At 38.3% G+C, this 20063-nt stretch overlaps 2 protein-coding genes across 4 annotated transcripts in view; both read left to right on the plus strand.

Annotated features, from left to right (window-relative positions):
• The first annotated feature begins 2817 nt into the window (after positions 1-2817).
• TOC120 (translocon outer complex protein 120) lies at positions 2818-7259 on the plus strand. Of its 2 annotated transcripts, none has more exons than XM_010264993.3 (2): positions 2818-3089; positions 3444-7259. In XM_010264993.3, exon 2 carries the CDS (start codon positions 3469-3471, stop codon positions 7039-7041), a length of 3573 nt encoding a protein of 1190 aa, XP_010263295.1. In that variant the 5' UTR covers positions 2818-3089; positions 3444-3468; the 3' UTR covers positions 7042-7259. The 2 variants fall into 2 exon arrangements, with proteins under 2 accessions (XP_010263295.1, XP_010263296.1); XM_010264994.3 differs by having other exon boundaries at positions 2818-3052.
• LOC148790012 (uncharacterized) overlaps positions 7084-20063 on the plus strand; it is a 42949-nt gene continuing 29969 nt past the window's right edge. For both annotated transcript variants that reach the window (XM_088892759.1, XM_088892760.1), the window contains exon 1: positions 7084-7119. The gene's annotated coding sequence lies outside the window, so the exon portion shown is untranslated. The remainder of the gene's footprint in view (positions 7120-20063) is intronic.

The following is a 20063-nucleotide window of genomic DNA, read 5'->3' on the forward strand; positions in this document are numbered from 1 at the left end:
ACCTCATTGTTAGTGGCAATAGATCATCTTTAGATTGTGTCTTTGAAAAAGGGACCACCACAAATAACTATAATTTTTTTCTCGTTGCTTCTCTAAACTTTGAAGCTCCGAGAATGGCGGATAGTTTGTCCCTCCAACTCCACTCACTCTCCGATATCCACCTCTACTTTTTATCCCGTGCTGATGTGTTGTAGTGTGTCCTTTGCATCTGCTTCATTTTTTATTCCTTCAGTAGAAATAGAAATGAAGAGACAAAGCTTTGAGAAGCTCATACAATTCAGAACATTTTCATTTAAACTTTCCACTCCAGTTCAAATCTCTTGCTATTTCAATCTTTTATTTTGCTTATTGAAAAATCAGGTTAAGAGATTTCCTTTTTCCCCTAAATCCAAAGCTTTGAAGGAAGAGAAGAGCTTAAATGGCGGAGGATTCCAGTGGGTGGCGGAACGATGCCTTTTTAATGTGTAATGAAGTTGGATTTCCAGCGCTGGCTTTGGTGTGAGATGGGGTGCACTAAGAGTGGAGAATCTCATTGCCTCAAATTGGAGAGGCATTGAACTTGAGTTCAACATTCTAATTGGGAAGACAATGAATAGTGATGAAATTTGATTGTTGTAACTATTTTATCTTTTTTTTAGTGGTATTATTTATTAACTTTTATTGTTTTTAAATTTTTATTAATTTTATAATATTAATATTTTTTATTACTCTTTTAAATATTACTTATTAGTCATTTTTATTATTTGTTTAATATTTTGTTATCAATTCATATTATTTTATAATATCATATTATTTTAATCATTTTCATTTACTTTTATTTAAATAATAAATCAAGGAGCAAATTTGTAAAATTCAAACTTTTCAGACATCACTACATTCAAATTACTTTTCTACTTCAGTCAAGGGGCAAACTTTTCATTTACTTTTTGCTTTCCAAACTTCAGACTTCAGATTTATCGAACACTAAGAAGCTTTCGGTCGACTTCATCAAGTATAGAGTTTAGAATAAAACATAGGGCTGGGAGGAAATCTTTTATCTAAAGGCAAGCAAACAAGTCCTAATTAAGGTTGTTATTTCTTCTTTACTTGTTTACTCTATGTCTTGCTTCTAACTTCCTCAATTAATTTGTGATGAGATTGTAAAGGCTGTAAGGAAATTTTGGTGGGGTGTCAGAGGTTTGCAAAGTAAAATTCATTAGTTAAATTGGGAGGTTTTGTGTAAACTAAAAAATGAAGGTGGGCTGGTTCAAAGATTCAAAGAGCTTTAATCTTGTTTGCCTAGCTAAGCAAGCCTAGAGATTGGTGTAAAATCCTAACTCTCTCTTGTGCCATGTTCTCAAAGGGAAATATTTTCCTCATTATCCTTCCCTTCATGCAAAAAAAAACCCTAGAAGTTGTTCTTAGGGATTGAAAAGTATCATGGTTGGCCGTGAGATCCTCTCTCGAGCAAGGTTCAAAGTATCGACACACCCAATATGCATGTTCACGTGTATCAGATGTTTTGGTACTATAAAACCTTTTTTTTTCCTTTCATACTTTGATGAGGGGTTGATTTAAATGTTATTTAACATTCAAAATCAATCATTCTAGGAAAGGCCTTCCAAATGACTTATCGGCCACTTGTTGATATGATACGATACGCTCGATACAAAATATATCATGTCAAAATTTTAAACCTTGCTCTGGAAGTTTCATGTGGCAAGTAGGCAATGATAGGTCCGTTGACTTTTGGGTGGATTGTGGGTCTCAAAGCTTCCCAATTTAAAGGTCCTTGTTCGAAAACCTCCTAACTGCCCAATTAACATGGTTCATGACGTGTTGGATGTTGATCATGGGTCATGGAATCCGAGTACTCTCCAATCCTTGCTTCTTGTTATGCCAAGAAACTGGAAGAATTTATATTCCACAATCAAGAAGACAAGACAATCCTTAATAGAGTTTTGAAAAATCAGGGTCCTATTCTACTTGTTCAGGCTATTATTTTGCCAAATCTGCATACGAAAGTAATTTGATTGCAAGTTATAATCTGGTCCAAATCTTTGGAAGTTGCAGTCCTTTCTAGGGTGCAGAATTTCCTATGGAGAGACGTGCGTGACAAGCTCCTTGTTGTTAGTTCAAATTTATGTGCTATCAAACTTACTAATTAGGGGTTCAAATCAGGTGGGTTAAGTCGGGTTTTAGCTCAATCTAGGCCCAACTCTAAGAATTGGACAGTTGGCCTAAAGCCCAAACCTGAGGTGAAACCCGAATTGTCCGATCTAAGCCTAACCCACTCTAAAATTTAATGCATTAAGTTGAACTTGTCCTATATCCCAGGCCCAAATATATATATATCACGTCAAATCCGACTCACGTCTGGGCCGGGCTTAAATTTGTCCTAACCTAACCAAAAAATTAAAAAGCCCAAATCCAAGCCCAAATATCGGCCCGTGAACAGGTCGACATGACATTCAGTCATTCACTAGTAAAAGCACTACGGTACAACACAGAGTTGACATCGGCGCAGATGCGAACTCTAGGACACCGCCATCAACTCTACCATACACGCGCCAGCGTGGGACACATAACCCTATAATTGTGTACGGCGCTATAAAACGTGCCACCTGTCCCAACATGTCGTAGGGATTCGAGAGGTTTTTGTTGAGAGGAGATCCAGACTCGCAAGTTGAATAAAGAGGGGCCCACCCACCGGATGAATGGTCCAACCATGTCTATAGGATTGGAATTAGGTGGGACTACAGGAGAAAAAGGATAAACCGGAAAAAATCAAAATGGCGAGATATGCAGTGTCGCAGTGATCGAGGCTTTTATCACCAATTGTCGTTTTCCACCATGTTGACGTAGAAGATGCAGCAAAATGAAATCGGATATTCGTTCTGAACCCGGGAGCATTGTTGACCGTCGATCTTCTCTTATCCGAACATCTTTCCATCAATCAACAACCCTGCTGTGCAGTAGTGTAGATTGGAAGAGTCGCAGAGGAGATGAATTGAGAAAAAGCGGTGAGGAAGAAGATTCTCGTCCGGTTCCTAACCAGATTATTAGAAAGAGGGTGAGCTTTTACTCCTTCCTTTCCCTGTGACCCATTCGTAAGTTCTCTCCTCTCTCTTTCACCTGGTTATCTCTTTTCTCTCGCCTTTTGATGATTCCTGTTGAAACTTTTGATTTCTATTGCAAAACCCTAGGAGTAAAGGTCAACAACGAAAAAAAATGAAAAATGAATAGATTGTGCGAGGAGTTTTAGATATGTAGTTTCAATTTTACATTCGTCGTTTTTTTTTTTTTTGTCATTTTCCTTATCTATTCTGAATTAGCGGAGCTTATCCCCTTATCGATTTTATGTATTTTGTTTTTTTTTTTTGGAATTATTGGTCGTTTAATATTTGTTTGAGGATTGGGTCTGTAGGTCCTGAGATTGTTTTTACCGGTTCTGGTGATTTTAGGGTTTGAAGCAATAACCAAAGAATAATGATGGAAGCTGGGGTTGAAATTGCCGATAGATCTAAGCTGGCTGAAACAAAGGTAGTGGAAGATGGGGTTTCTCAGTCGAGAGTAGGAGAGAGGGATCGTCACGGGTTCCATCGACCCAAGGATTCTGAAGGGGATGATGTTTTTGAGGAAGCGGTGGATGAGCATCTTGATGACCTCCATGCCGTATATGAGACCCCAAGGGCTGGGTTGGGGCAAGTTTCTGTTAATGGAGATCAGAGTGTAGAGAGGGCTCGAGTTTTTTATCCTTTTCAAGCTAATGAAAGCTCTGATGGAGGCCATGAGGCTGACAATTATGAAGAGCCAATTGACCTTCCTAGTGAGGCTCGGACTTGGAGCCCCGGAGAGGAAGAATTGGTCGTTACCAAAAAGATAGAAGATTTGGTTGTGCTGGAGCTTCTTGATGATGTTAAGCTTGCTGCTGATATGGAAGATAACCAGATGGAATTTGTATCAGAAAAATCTGTTAGGTTAGAGGATGCTGGCTTGCCTAATAATGCTGAAACAGATGTGGGTGAGGTGTCTTCTGCTGCTGCTGACAATAACGGTGGAGAAAATAAATCATTGATGAATCAGGAAGAGGTGGATGGGAGGACTGTAGCACTTCTCGTGAAGCCCCATACTGAAATTTTGGCCAAGTTGGAGGAAACCCCTGTTGTTCAGGAAAATGGTGATGTTATCCATATGGAATCAGATGGGGTTGAGTCTTCGCAACTAAGTGATTCTAATGAGCTTCCTGTGCATCAAGACAATGAACACAAAGGCAAGCAACCAGAGGACTCTTCAACTAACCAGTTAATTTTTCTGAAAGATGAGGTGGAGGGTCAACAATCAGTAATCCCAGTTCCTGTAGAAGCTTGCAAGGATGAGGTGAACAGTCCAGAACCGGTAATCCCAGCTCCTATAGAAGCTTGCAAGGATGAAGTGGATGGTCCAGAACCAGTAATCCCAGCTCCTATAGAAGCTTGTAAGGATGAGGTGGACAGTCCAGAATCAGTTACTCCAGAACTACCAGGAGCTTCTACTTTTCAAATTAATGAGAAGATTAACACTTACACTGCTGAATCAGATGAGACAGCTTCTCAAGATTCTGAGCCTCAGTCTGTTGATAGTATTGAAAACTATGACAACCCTGAAGAAGAGCCTGAGGAGCAGGAAACAAAAGATCAGGGAGAGGAACAGTGGTTGGGAGGGAACATAGAACCAGAAATCCAGCCCGCAGTAGATGTTAGTTCCAGTAACTCCTCGTCTCCTCCTCTGCCTGCTCCTGCTCGTCCAGCAGGTCTTGGAGGTGCTGCCCCATTCCTGGAACCTGCTCCGCGTGCAATACAACAATCTCGGGTGAATGGATCTGTACCACAGCGTCAAGCACAGCTTGTTGAAGACCCCATGAATGGTGAGACTGAGGAGAATGATGAGACTCGTGAAAAACTACAGATGATCCGAGTGAAATTTTTACGACTTGCTTACAGGCTTGGGCAGACTCCTCATAATGTTGTTGTAGCTCAGGTTCTATACAGGCTAGGACTAGCTGAACAGCTTCGAGGAAGAAACACTAGTCGGGCAGGTGCTTTTAGTTTTGACCGGGCAAGTGCTATGGCAGAGCAGCTTGAGGCAGCTGGGCAGGAACCTCTTGACTTCTCATGCACCATTATGGTTCTTGGAAAGACTGGAGTTGGTAAAAGTGCGACTATCAATTCTATATTTGATGAGGTAAAGTTCAAAACTGATGCATTCCAAATGAGCACAAAGAAGGTCCAGGATGTGGTAGGAACAGTTCAAGGGATCAAGGTTAGGGTGATTGATACACCGGGTCTCTTACCTTCTTGGTCAGATCAACGGCACAATGAGAAGATCCTGCATTCTGTCAAGTGTTTCATCAAGAAGAGCCCTCCAGATATTGTTTTGTATCTTGACAGGTTAGATATGCAAAGCAGGGACTTTGGTGATATGCCATTGTTGCGTACAATCACAGAGATATTTGGACCGTCTATTTGGTTTAATGCAATTGTGGTTCTGACCCATGCAGCATCTGCTCCGCCTGATGGTCCAAATGGTACTGCATCAAGTTATGAAATGTTTGTTACTCAGCGTTCCCATGTGGTCCAGCAAGCAATTCGCCAGGCAGCAGGGGACATGCGTCTTATGAATCCTGTTTCATTAGTGGAGAATCACTCTGCCTGTAGAACGAACAGGGCAGGGCAGAGAGTTTTACCAAACGGGCAGGTTTGGAAACCTCATCTACTACTGCTATCCTTTGCTTCAAAGATTTTAGCTGAGGCAAACACACTTTTAAAGCTACAAGATGGTCCACCTGGAAAGCCTTTTGCAACACGTCCACGGGTACTCCTATTGCCGCACCTTTTATCATCTCTTCTTCAATCAAGGCCCCAGTTGAAACTGCCAGAAGAACAGTTTGGTGATGATGATGATGATATGTTGGATGAGGACTTGGATGAGGAAACAGACTCAGATGAAGAAGAGTCAGATTATGATGAATTGCCACCATTTAAATGTCTGACCAAGGCTCAACTGGCAGAGTTGAGTAAAGCCCAAAAGAAGGCATATCTTGATGAACTAGAATACAGGGAAAAGCTTTTTATGAAAAAGCAGTTGAAGGAGGAGAGAAAGCAGCGGAAACTATTGAAGAAAATGGCTGCAGCTGCTAAGGATTTGCCAGATGACTATAATGAGAACACAGAAGAAGAAAGTGGTGGTGCTGCATCTGTGCCGGTTCCCATGCCAGATCTAGCTTTGCCTACTTCGTTTGGTTCAGACAATCCCACTCACCGATACCGCCACCTGGATTCCTCCAACCAATGGCTTGTGAGGCCCGTTTTAGAAACTCATGGTTGGGATCATGATGTTGGTTATGAGGGTATAAATGTGGAAAGATTATTTGTGGTTAAAGATAAGATACCTTTGTCCTTTTCTGGTCAGGTTACAAAGGATAAAAAGGAGTCCAATCTCCAAATGGAGCTAGCCAGTTCCATCAAGCATGGTGAAGGTAAGGCAACTTCCTTGGGTTTTGACATGCAGACTGTTGGAAAGGACCTGCTTTATACTTTACGCGGTGAAACAAGATTTAGCAACTTTAGACACAATAAAATGGCATCTGGACTTTCAGTTACTCTTTTGGGTGATGCCTTAACAGCTGGACTGAAGCTTGAAGACAAATTGATTGTTAATAAAAGGTTCCGGTTGGTTATGACTGGGGGTGCTATGACTGGTCGTGGTGATGTAGCATATGGTGGCAGTCTAGAAGCCACCTTGAGAGATAGGGATTATCCTCTTGGTCGCACTCTATCAATTCTTGGGCTCTCTATCATGGATTGGCATGGAGATCTTGCAATTGGGTGTAATGTACAATCTCAGTTCCCTATAGGCCAGTCTACAAACATGATTGCTCGGGCCAATTTGAACAACAAGGGGGCTGGCCAAGTCAGTATTCGTTTGAATAGCTCAGAACAGCTCCAAATTGCTTTGATTGCCCTTGTGCCCCTATTCAAAAAGCTTCTTGGTTATTCTCAACAAATGCAGTTTGGACAATGAGGAACAACATATATTAGCAGCTATGCGGTATTAGGAAATAACTTCTGCAATGACATCTCTTAGTGCTTAGCATCAAATGTGAGTGAATCTCAGCTGCTGATCTGTCTTTATTTACAGCCCCAAAGATGTTTTCTGTTGTTTGTAATGGTTTAGTTGTTTCATCACATAGAATTTCTATAGAAGTTCAGCTCTAGTAGAGATCAGTTTGGGATTGAGTATTTTTTTGTGCTTTAATCAGTACCTCTTGTGCATTCAGATAGGTGCAAGAATTGTTTTTTTCCAATGGCAGAGTGCTCCTCTCCCCAAGAAAGGGGAAAGGGAACATTTTGGGAATATATTTCCGATTAGTCTACAACCTACCTTTGTTTATAAATGCTTAGAATTGGTTTTGTCAAGGAGCTAGAAAATAAATGCTTTATAGTCAAATAAGGCAAGAGATGTAAGAAATCAAAATGAAAATGTTTTGGTGTTTCCTATAGTAATTGAACGAAGGAATACTGTGTTCCCTTCCATTACAACTAGCCTAAAATGTTTGTATAATTTAAGTCTTCCCCATTGAATATTCACAAAAAAGAATGGCTTGTAGAATTGAACCCATTTTTGTTTCATAACTATACTTTACAAACCATGCCACCTGCAGCCATCACAAAATTAGCTGAATTAGGACCTGTTTGGCGCGTCTTTCCGTGCGGTCTTTCGGTTGTTTACAAGCCGGGAAAACCGATTTTCGGTCTATTCCCGTTTGGCTCGTGGAAGATCTAGCCGCCAAAAGACGGAGCGTCGAAAAGATGCAAGAAGCCCATTTTGGGCTGATTTTGGGAAGCTTCAAATGAAGCTTTCCGCGTCTTTTGTGTTTTATTGTCGCGTAGAAAGACACGAAAAGACATGCGTCTGCCAAACATGCTTCGGGCTGCTCAGATCTTCATGCAAAAGCTCAATGCATCTTTTGCATGTCAGAGCTACCAAAGATCTTCCCAAAAAGACACGCCAAATGGGCCCTTAGTAAAAGCACAAAACCCAAGGAGAGCAAAACTCCCTATTAGCAGAAACTTTTCAGTATAAATAAGGACTCCAGTTATTATCTCCATCCCCCATTACTTCTTACTTGATTGTATCAAACTCAAAACCAGAAATATGATGGTAAGTTTCTCAAGAAACCAAAAATGTGAACGAAAAGAGGAAAGATCAAGTGGACATGCTAAGTGGAACCATTTAGTTTAATTGTTAGTGAGGATTTCAGATAAATCAAAATGAAAAGAGGCAATTTTTAACAAGATAACCACATTCTTATCCATTTATGAAATTACTCAAGATATGAACTACCAGTCATGGTTCCACGTGAGAATATCTTCTGCCAGCAGCCACTGCCCCTCTTGCACAAAAAATGGTCCATACAGTGAATTTAAGAAATGGAAAAAATGGTAAATTAGAAAATAAAACCTATCTTCTTTAATTTAAAAAAAAAGGACTTAGTAGGGTTTCATTGCAATCATATAAAGCAATAAAACCAAAGACAAACCTATCAAAAATATAAATAAAACTAAAGATGAAGGTGCCAATTTATCAAGTTGCTAAACTCTAATATCAGTTATCAATTGGCTGCAAAAATAAATAGAGCAGTAGTAGCATTATTGTAGAAGGGAGAAAATATTTGAAAATTAGCATATAATCAAAAGGAGCTCACCATGGCCCCATGATGATCCTTAATCATACCATGTGTTCCCACATAAGTGGTATGAAGAAAACTTAATCAATCAATTTAACACAATAATGTAAATCTTCCCTAAGACAATTCACCATCTAAGAATTAAATGGAAATACCACCAATGATGGGAAATTGCTAATTAAGGCCAAAATATTAAGAAAAAAAAAGGTTGCAAATTAACAAAAAAGAAGGCTAAAATTGTTGCTTGTTGACAAATGCACATATGATTAAAATTAAGTAATTGTACTAGGTATACAATCTCCATGTTCAATTTTGTGCATCTGCAAAATGCGAAACCAAATCAAATCATTGGTTAAATCTGATGGATAAACCAACCAATTTCAACAAAAGAAAAATAAAGTTTACATTCATAAACAGACATGATACTCCCAAGGGTAGAAATCAACATAGCAACATTCAGCTATTGAAGATTTAAGAATCTACTTAATGATGTATTAGTTAGGACCAAAAAAGGTCAAAATTGGAGAAAGAATGATAGTGCTAGGAAATTAATCAAAAGATTTCCATCTTATAGATCAGAAAACAATAGAGGCCTATAAGAGAAAAGTTTAGTGCCATTTTATCCATTTTGGCCTAGTGCAAGTAGCCATTAAACCTTTCACCCGATTAGGACTTCAGACCACTGCCCTGGCCTAAGAGATTCTAGACACAATAAATTTAGCAATTCCCTAATAGGAGTAATTGAAGGAAGCCTTAGTCAAGGACCCATATATTTTAATGCCTTCCTTAATTTTACGGTGTCATTAATGGACCCAGGGATACACGAAGCCTTAACACTGAGGCTACAAACTCAAGGTTTCGAAATGAAACCAGGATCAGAAAATGTAGCGTTAGTCTACAAGGTCTATTTCAAGACCATGAATACTATCTGTCCTAATACTAGGATAACAGGAGCAAAGGGAATGACGACTTTGTTCTAAACCAACACTAGGAATAATGTTACAATTCCTTGGCAAATCATGCGGAAAGACGTGAACTTACCGGACAGTTGGTTAATAGCTAATGTCGAGCCTCCCAGGTCTATAGAGTCTACTGAATTAGCTTCAGTATTTACTATTTAGTGAGCAAGATGGATCTGTTGAGCTAAGGTTCAAGAGGGCCTCGACTTCGCCAAGGCCAACATATTCTGAACCATTGGAGGTAAGATCTTATTCTAAAAGGTTGGTGGATTTGTCAGAACCATAGTTTTCAAGGCGCCAAGGCGAACCCAGGTGATGGGGAAGTGCTTAGTTGCCTGGTCACCTAGGCGTCACTTAATGTCTAAAAGAAAAATAAAACAAAAATGGGATGAACCCCAATTTTTTCCGTTGAAATAGAAATACAGAAGGGCAGAGCCCCTACCTTTCTTCCAGAAAAAGAAATAGACCCCTATTTTTTGTTCCAGAAGAAGAAAGGGCAGAGCCCCTGTTTTTGTTCCAAAAAAAGAAAAAGAAGGGGTGGAACCCCTGTTTTTTGTTCTAGCAGCAGCAAAAGAAGAAGAAGAAGAAGAAGCGGCCCCTGTTTTTTGTTCCAAAAGAAGAACGAAAAGCACACCTTCTTCAAAGACATACAACTTGGAACTTGACGAGGATATCTCTTGAACTCGTCTTTGAATATCATATCTATATCTCTAAGAACTCACCTTCGTATATTTTATCTATCATAAACCTTAAAAAGATAAGAAATTAATAAAAAAATTATTATAATATGAAAGAAATAAAAATAAAGATTCGGTGTATCATGTCTATATTTATATTATAGACTTAAAAAATAAAAAATATTAAATATGAAAAAATTACAACATGTTATAGATACATCATATGGCGTTTGGGCGAGGCGAGAACCAAAAAGCGCCTACACGCCAAAGCGATGCCTAGGTGCCTTGACAACTATGGTCAGAACCACCTCGTCCCCCTCTAGGCATAATATATGCTACACCCGAAACACCAATAGTCAATACATCACCGTCGGCTTATCATACAGCCCAAAATCAAGTCACTTCTTTAAATCTTATGAGCCAACAAAAGCAGATTTTGAAATAAATGTTTTAGAAATTGAAGAAGAATTTTATATAGACAAAGATCTTATTAGATTAAACTTCAATTCCCAACCAATAAGAAAGAAATGGTTCTTTGAAAACTTCTCTAAATCTGAGAGGTCGTACTAAAGAGCTATGGTAGGAAGATATGATAGAAGCAAAGGAAAATATTCCTTTCTGGGAGTGGTATGAACAACAAAAGCAGATTAAAAATATAAAACCCCCAGAAGAAGAATTATTATTTTTTGATGAATCAGAAGAATTATATTTATGTGTCACAAATAAACTTTCTAGAGCATGGAAGACTGCTTCTACGGGTAAAATCGTAGAATCAGTACAAGGAAAAGACGAGCTAACAGATAGTCCAATAAAGAATTCTTCGACAATCAAAGAAACTGAAAAGGTGATACCAGAACATTGTTCCTAAATAATAGAACAAAATAACTATACAAATATATACCTGAATGTCTTAGGCAACAAACAATCCGAATTGAAACCCTGTTGAGCTCCCTGGAAGTCTCCAATCAAAAAATAGCAATAATTAGAAAAGAAAGCCTATGGTAATGGTGAGAGAATTTCCTCGAGATATGAGGATCAAGTAGGCTATGTTAGACTTGTCCAAAATGAGCTGCAAAGATGTAGCAAATAAAATGATTTCGTTCTAGAACTCTAAATGGGAAAAAGGAGAATCTTCAAAAACATCTTCTAAAAAACTAAAAGAAGAAAAATCTGACACTCACTCTGTAGATTTATTAAGCAAAGAATAAAAAATAGAAACAAAATCAGATACACCATCAGAAATCCCTTCAATAGAGCTAAATAAGCTCTCATATAAAAGCAAAAAACCTTGTTACCCCAGTCATACCCCAGTAGACTTGCTTTTTGAGGAACCTGCAAAACCTCAGGTAAGTTATGATGGAAATACATTTTATGAATGGAATTTAGATGGGAAAAATGAGTACCAAATTTATGAAATGATCCATCATATGACGTTATATGCTAGCAAACTGGTTGGGAATGAAGAAAAAATAATTACCACCATAATGATCGAATGCTTTACGGACCAACTTAAAGGATGGTGGAACAATTACCTTTCCCAAGCCGAAAGAGATTATATCATAAACATAGTTTTCAAGGTGCCTAGACGAGGCTAGGCGACCACAGGGCGCCTAGGCGTTGGAATTTTAAAATGCTTGTTTTATTGAGCTTTTACTTTATATATGCTTTTCAGACATGTAATTCATCCATAAAAAAAAAACATTTGATTCAATTCAGCCATACAATCACTGAATCAGCCATAAAAAAATCAGTCATAAAAAATTTGAATGAGAAGATGAATCAGCCATAAACATTTGATTCAAGTTCGAGATTCAAGACATTTAATTCAGCCATAAAAAAATCAGCCACATAATCATATATACTAATGATATAAAAAAAATGAATGATAAGAAGAAGAACTAAAGAAGAGATTAAAAACTGAGATGATTCAAGACTTAAAGTGTGAAACTGTGAATGACTGAAGGGAGGAGAAGAGTAGGGTGGAGCCCCTGTTTTTTTCATAAAAAAAGGGACTCATGGGGTGGACTGACTGAGAACACCATTCATGGGGTGGGTGGAAGAAGAAGAAGTGGAGAAAGGGAGGACTGAGGAGTATAGGGGCGGAGCCCCTGTTTTTTCGAAAAAAAAAAGAAAAGGACTGGTGAGCCCCTGTTTTTTTGACTGAACTGATATCTGAGAAGAGAAAGGAGGAGGAGGAGAAGAAGACGAAGAAGAAGAAAGGGAGGACTGGCGGAGCCTCTGTTTTTTGAAAAAAAAAAGTAAAAAATGCTGAAACTCTGAAATCAGAAGAAGAAGAAGTACCTGCTCGAACTAAGGTGCGAGTGTGACTGCGATGGAGCTGGGCTGCTCGAGCTTGCAGAGTTCGCCTGTTCGGTTCTCCTCCCTCTCCAGTCCAACCAAAACCCTTGTAAACCCTTGTCATTAGTTGTATACACTATTCTATAGTTGTCTTAATACTAAACTGATACAGTGTAACAAGGCTTGTTTTAAAAGAATACAACAGACAATTAATATTAAACTAAGAAATTTAAAAAAAAAAATTAGATACATTAGGCGCCCGCCTAAGTCTCTGGGCGGGTGCCTAGTGCACAAAACATCTGGCATTTGGGCAAGGCGGCCTTCAAAAACCGCCTAGTCGCTTAGGCATCACCTTGACAACTATGATCATAAATTCGGTAAAAGAGATGAAGATGGAGAAATGGTCTTAAGTCAAGGCCAATCAATTCAAGATGCAGTCACCACTTTAGTATTAAATATACTAAATCATTTTATAGGGAATTCTGATGATGTGTCAGAAAGAATAAGTGAATAGCTTATAAATCTTAAGTGTAAAACATTATCTGATTTTAGATGGCATAAGGATGTATTTCTGTCCGAATTACATAGGCTAACTAATTCAAGAGAACCCTATTGGAAAGAACAATTTATTTCAGGCATTCCCCCATTATTCGCTGAAAAGGTCAAGAACCACCTCAGATGTCTAGGAGGAGGGAGAATCCAATATACCCATTATACGTTTGGATATCTAGTCCAGATAGTAAAGCAAATAGTACTAGACTTATGTAATGACTTATGCCTAAAAAGGCAGATCAAAAGAGAGAAAATTAACTCCAAAAAAGAGTTAGGAGATTTCTGCTACCAGTTTAGGGTAGGTCCTAAACCCACCTGTGCTAAACCAACACATAAAAGGAGAAAATCCAAATTTCACAAAAGAAAACCTGAGATAAAAGAAAGAAAATCGAAATCCTCTAAAAATAAAAGATATTATAAGACCGCCACTTGCTTTAAGTGTGGAAAAAAGGGTCATTTTGCTAACAAATGCTTTAAAAACCTAAAAAAGGTTAATGAATTAGGTGAATTTGTAAGAGAGGTCACCTTTGAAGAAGAAAGAAAGAGAAACCTATACCTCTACCTTTCCAGAAGAGTGCTTTGACAACCAAGGTCTCTGTACATGTAAATATGAAACTAGTATAGAAAATGATTCAAACAGTGCAGGGGCTTTTGCAAATCACTTTAGGTCTATCTTTAGAAAACCCCTAAATAGTAGGGTGTGGATTGAGGGTATGAAATGGCCAACTTTGCAGATAGAGGATAGGGATTGGTTGGAAAGGAAATTTGAAGTGGAAGAGATAAGGGAGGCAGTGTTCTCTATGGATAGATCAAAGGCACCAGGCCCAGATGGTTTTACGATGGCTTTTTATCAAGATTGTTGGGAGATATTAAAGGAAAATCTATGGATTGTGTTTGATGAATTCCACTCTAGAGGGGTGATCAACCCAGGGCTGAACTCCACTTTTATTGCACTGGTTCCTAAGAAGAGGAATGCATGTCACCCAAAGGATTTCAGGTCGATTAGCCTAGTCAACAACCTTTATAAGATTATCACCAAGGTGCTGTCCATCAAAATAAGGAAAGTGCTCCCACCAATTATAGCAGATAATCAAGGAGCCTTTGTGAAGGGGAGACAAATAACAAATCAGATTCTGATAGTAAATGAGAGCTTGGAGATTGGTGAAGATGGGTCTTGGGTTGTATCAGGAACTGCCATTACTCCATACTAGTAAATGGGACAATGGTCAATTTCTTCCCAGCCTTGAGAGGGATTAGGCAAGGAGACCCCCTCTCTCCCTTTTTATTTACTTTGGTAGCTGAAGTTCTAGGGAGACTAATTTATAGAGTAGATTCCAAGGGCTTAATCAGAGGTTGGAGAGTTGGGAGGGAGCTTGTGCCACTCACACATTTGCAATTTGCAAATGACAACCATACTCTTTTGTGAAGCAGGGGACCCTAATAGGATTAGAATTTTGAAGCTCACTATACGACTCTTTGAGCAAATGTCAAACCTTAAGGTGAATTTTGAGAAGAGTTGTATAGTTGGGGTAAAATATGGGCGAGGGAGAGATCTCTGAGGCTGCAAACATCTTAGAATGTGCAATAGCAGACTAGCCCCTTAATTACCTTGGTTTGCCATTGGGTGATAATCCTCAGAAAGGTGAGTTTTGGGTTCCGGTTGTGGAGAGGTTTGAAAAGAAATTAGCAACTTGGAAGAAAAACTATTTGTCTCTTGGAGGGAGAACCACTCTAATCAGGTCTACTTTAGCTAACCTTACTGTTTACTTTTTGTTAATCTTCAAGATTCCGACAAAGGTGGCTAGTAGATTAGAAAAACTAATGAGAGACTTTCTCTGGGAGCCAGGGGAGGAGAAGCAGGACCATAGGGTGGGGTGGGAGATGGTTTGTAGGAATAAGAGGGAGGGAGGTTTGGGTATCGGGAATTTAAGGAATAGGAACTTGGCTCTTCTGGGGAAATGGCTTTCGAGGTTCTCATTGGAGAAGGACAAACTTTGGGTGAAGATAGTGGAAAGTATTCATGGGGTTGCAACAAATGGATGGGACTCTGGGATTCTGGCAAGGAGTACAAGAGCATCTCCTTGGAAAGCTATTCAAGCTATTCTACCTTTGTTCTCTCCATGGATCAGGTATGACTTGCACTCAGGCAATCTCATTAATTTTTGGAAACATGTTTGGATTGGGGACTCCTCCCTAAAAGACTAATTCCTAAGCCTTTTTGCCCTTTCCACTTTTAAAAATGAACTGATGTCTTCATCCATTGTTCCTTCTAATTCTATTTCTGGGGTTGGTTGGAACTTGGGCCTGCGAAGAGATATCAAGGACACAAAGCTTGATGGTATCTCATCACTATTATCCATTCTTGAAGGGGTGTCCAACAAAGGCAGATGGTAGAATTTGGACTCTCACCCCCTCTGGTTCTTTCACTTGTTCCTCTTTCTTTAATGCTCTCACACATTCTTCTTCTCCGGGCTTGTCTTTCCCTGTTAAAGAGGTGTGGTGTCATCCTATACCTCCTAAGGTTGGGAGTTTCTGTTGGGAAGCCTTTCTGGAAAGAGTTAACACAATAGATTTACTTCAAAGAAAAAGACCCAAGAGTTGTTTTTGTCCTCACTGTGTGTCCTCTGTAAAGTTGATGGTGAGTCTGGATATCACTTACTAATCTCCTGTCGGTTCACTAACATCATTTGGAAGTAGTGTACTTCTTTGTTTGGGTGCGGGTGGACCCCCCCTTCGAATGTGCAAAGCCTATTCACATGTAAGCCGTTTTGGCCAACAAAAAGGGCCAAGTTTATGTGGAGATGTATGAGGGTTGCAGTCTGTTGGACTATTTGAGAGGAGAGAAATTCACGAATATTTACAGATAAGGAGAGAAGTTTGGAAGCAATGCTGGAGGTCATCCACATTAGGGTTATACACTGGCTGAAAACCTTGGCTCTGTTCGCAGAATTCTCAGTTGATGAGCTACAAAGAAAGTGGAAGGAGATAGCAGAACTTGTTCCAATGAGGAAGGCCTCAAATGTTTGTTGGATCCCCCCACCCCATGACTTTGTTAAACTGAACTTTGATGGCAGCAGCTTGGGCAATCCAGGGCCATCCGGAATAGGAGGAGTAATAAGAGATGAACAAGGGAAGCTGTTAGCTATGTATTCTGGACCAGTAGGGGTGGGAGATTCTTTGAGAGCTGAGATTCTTGCAGCTCTTGAAGGGGTATAAAGAATCAGAGGTATGCATATTAACAAGTTGATCATAGAAGGAGATTTTGAAGTGGTGGTAAACTGGCTGAAAGAGGATAGTCTTAGACTTTGGAATTACAGTAATGAAAAGTGGAAATTCAAGTGGCTGACTAAGGACATGGAAATCCAATACAAATGGGTAAAAAGAAATGCGAACTCTTTGGCAGATGGTCTAGCTAGATAAGGGGTGAACAGACATTCTATTTTTTGGGCTGTCTTGTAATTTTTGTTCTTTTGATGCTTAATGGTTGTTCTTGGGAGCTAAGATTGTTTAGCCCCTTTTCCCTGTAATTTTCTCATATTTTTAATATTAATTCAATCCGCAGTTATTGATAAAAAAAAGTATTAATATGAGCTCTCTAGAAGAACATTTATTAGAAATACTAGAGGATATTCCTGATGAGGAAACCAAGAAAAGGCATCTACTTATGGCAATACAGAGTAGTAGAGAAAAGAATAAAAAACAAAAATCTAAAAAAGATTTGTTCAAAAAAGAAAATATAATATCGTACAATGAAATTATCAAAAAAGCTCAAGAAACCTCTTCTCGACCCCTACTAAAGCAAGAGGTTAGCAATCTCAAAACCGAAGTTAAATCCTTGAAAGAAAGAATTGAGATATTAGAATCTTATAAAGATTCCATACACCAAGAAAGATCTAGCATATCTTCAGAAATAGGAAGTATAGAACCCGCTGAATTTGTGGGAGAGAATGAAGAATTTGTATATTCAATTCAAGAGGTAAAATACCAAAAATGGTACTCAAAAATAACCGTTAAGATTTAAGGTTTTAGTTTCTCATTTATAGCCTTAATTGATTCTGGTGCAAATATAAACTGTATTAGGGAAGGAATTGTGCCTTTCAAATACTTTGAAAAAACTTCCCAACAGGTAAATGTCATTGATAGAAGGAAGTTGGGAATTAACTACAAGGAACCTGCTTAAAAACCATGTTTCTTATGTTCGGAAACCTTAGGCAGGATGTCATATATGTTACCAAAAGCAAGGCACTGTTTTTATAAATACTGTTCCGCTATTCTGTTTCATGCATAGCATATTGTTTTTCATATTGTATCAGAGCCTTTTTGTTTGACCTCATCCCATTTGGTATCAGAGCCGTCAATCAAATATAGACCTTAAGCTTTGATCCTTTCTTTTGGTCAATATTTTTTCTATATTATGAAAAACAATATACTATGCATGAAACAGAATAGCGGAACAGTATTTATAAAAATAGTTATAACCATTATTTAACATAGTCATTTTAATATCATAATAGATGCCTAATAATTTAGTCTAGTTATCATCATTATCATCTAAGCTCGCATCCCAACCAAATGGGGTTGACTACATGAATTCTATTTTACCATTTCATTCTATTCAGTGCCATATTGTTAAATTATGGGCACTTAAATAATTACATATTACTTCCACCCAAGTCCTTTTTCGGTTGCCCCTAGCTCTTCTAGCCCCATCTACTTGTAAAACATCACTTTTTCTATTAGTTGTTGTAAATGGTCTTCTATGTATTTGACCAAACCATTTCAGTCTTCTTTCATTTTGTTACCTATTGGAGCTACTCCTAGGCTCCTTATAACATCTCTTCTAACCCTGTCCTTTCTGGTGATTTAAAAGGCACCCCTGAGGCGTGCCTAGGCATGGCCCTTTCAAAAGGCACACGCCTGGTGCGCCTTGCGCGTCAACCCAGGCGTGCACCTTTTGAAAATTTGACGCCTCTTTGCTTTTTTTGAACCTAGTGGCTGGGTCGAGGGCTCTGCCTCCAAACCTCGTGCCACGTCCCTCAAGGTAAACTAGTGATTTAAAAGGTGCGCCTAGGCGCACAGGCGAGGTGCATTTTAGGGCAGGTAGGCACCTCACCCAAGTTTTTGATGTGCCTTTTTAAAATTCTGTTCTTTTTGCTTTTTTTTTACCCTAACGACGGGGTTGGGGGTGGAGCCCCTGTGCCATGCCCCTCGAGGCAAGCCCAAACAAGTTCGCTCGCTCATCAAAGCTCCAAGAACCCCCTATTTGATAATGTTGTTCATTCATTCATCTTGCTAAAATATCTTATTAAAAAAGCAATTAAAATTATGAAGTCATTATTTTTTGTGTGAACTAAGAATTTAAGACCCTAACATGGTCTTTGGGCTTGCCTCGAGGGGCGTGGCACAAAGGTGGCTCGTAGAATCAGGAATGTAATATGTTTTACATCACATTAGCTACTTTAAGTAATGCAATTGAGGAAAAAAAGAGATTGTGGGGTTTACATGCTTGAAAATGTTTTATTATGTTTGGTTTTATTTTTAAATTCACATTTGAATATGCTTTACATGTTATGTTTATGTATTTTAATTTCAGATAATAGGTTTTTAAAACATTTATTTTAAAATTTAAAGTTTATATTTGTTATTAATGTTATGTTTAATATTTTTTATTTTTGCCTTTTTTTGAATTATTTTGGCATTTTTTATTTTTTTGACATTTTTCCTTTTTTTTTTGGCGCCTTGCTTCAAAAAGGCACGTTAGCGTCTTCGCTTTTAAAACACTGAGGCAAGCCCAAAGAAGTCAATGTAACTTGTTTGGGCTTGCCACATTAGCTACTTGAAGTAATGCAACTAAGGAAAAAAAAAGAGATTGTGGGTTTTACATTTTCGAAAATGTTTTATATGTTTGATTTTATTTTTAAATTCTCATTTGAATACACTTTACATGTTATGCAACTTATGTTAATGTATTTTGATTTTAGATAATATGTTTTTTAAAACATTTATTTTAAAATTTAGGTTTATATTTTTATTAATATTATGCTTAATATTTGTTTGCATTTTTTTTTTATTTTTGGTATTTTTTGAATTTTCTAACATTTGTTTTTTATTTTTTTTTAGCATTTTCTTTTGTATTTTTGCACCTTGCTTCAAAAGGCACGTGCGTCGCCTTGTGCCTTGCGCCTTGGGCACAAATTGGCCCCTACACCATTTTCGCACCTTGCACTTTTAAAACACTGGTCCTTTCTAGTCTTACCACTCATCCATCTAAGCATCCGCACTTCTACCAAACTCCTGTTTTGGATATGTTGTTTCTTAACTTCCCAACATTGCTCCATACAACATAGCTGGCCTTACAACTATTTTATAGAATTTTCCTTTTAGTTAAAATGGTATTTGCCTATCACTTATAAAAAAAAGGTATTTTGCCTATCCCATAAGACTCTGGATGCACCTTCCATTTTGTGCAACCTGCTCTAATTCTATGGGTGATATCCTCCAAAAACTCTCTTTTGTTATGAATTATTGAACCAAGGTAATAGAGGAGATCAAATTGAGTATATCTTTGTCTCCAACCCCAAGTGTACTCTGATTCTATTATTATTAAATTTACATTGCATATATTCTGTTTTAGTCCATGTTTAGAGAATCGGACCAGTCATAGAACCGGAAAAGGGAGAGGTTCACGGGTTAGAGGTTCAATCGGGGTCGAATCGTGATGACATGGCGTATATGTATATATATATTATGGGTTATATAAATGACCAAGGTTCACCATTTTCTTTTCTTTAAAATGGTGGATGGATGGCGAATTCCTTAACTTTTAAAGCAAATGACCAAGGTTCAAAATTTCAAATCTCTTAATTTACA

Source organism: Nelumbo nucifera, chromosome 8, assembly GCF_055504915.1.
Source record: "Nelumbo nucifera cultivar China Antique chromosome 8, China Antique-T2T, whole genome shotgun sequence".
Classification (NCBI taxonomy): domain Eukaryota; kingdom Viridiplantae; phylum Streptophyta; class Magnoliopsida; order Proteales; family Nelumbonaceae; genus Nelumbo; species Nelumbo nucifera.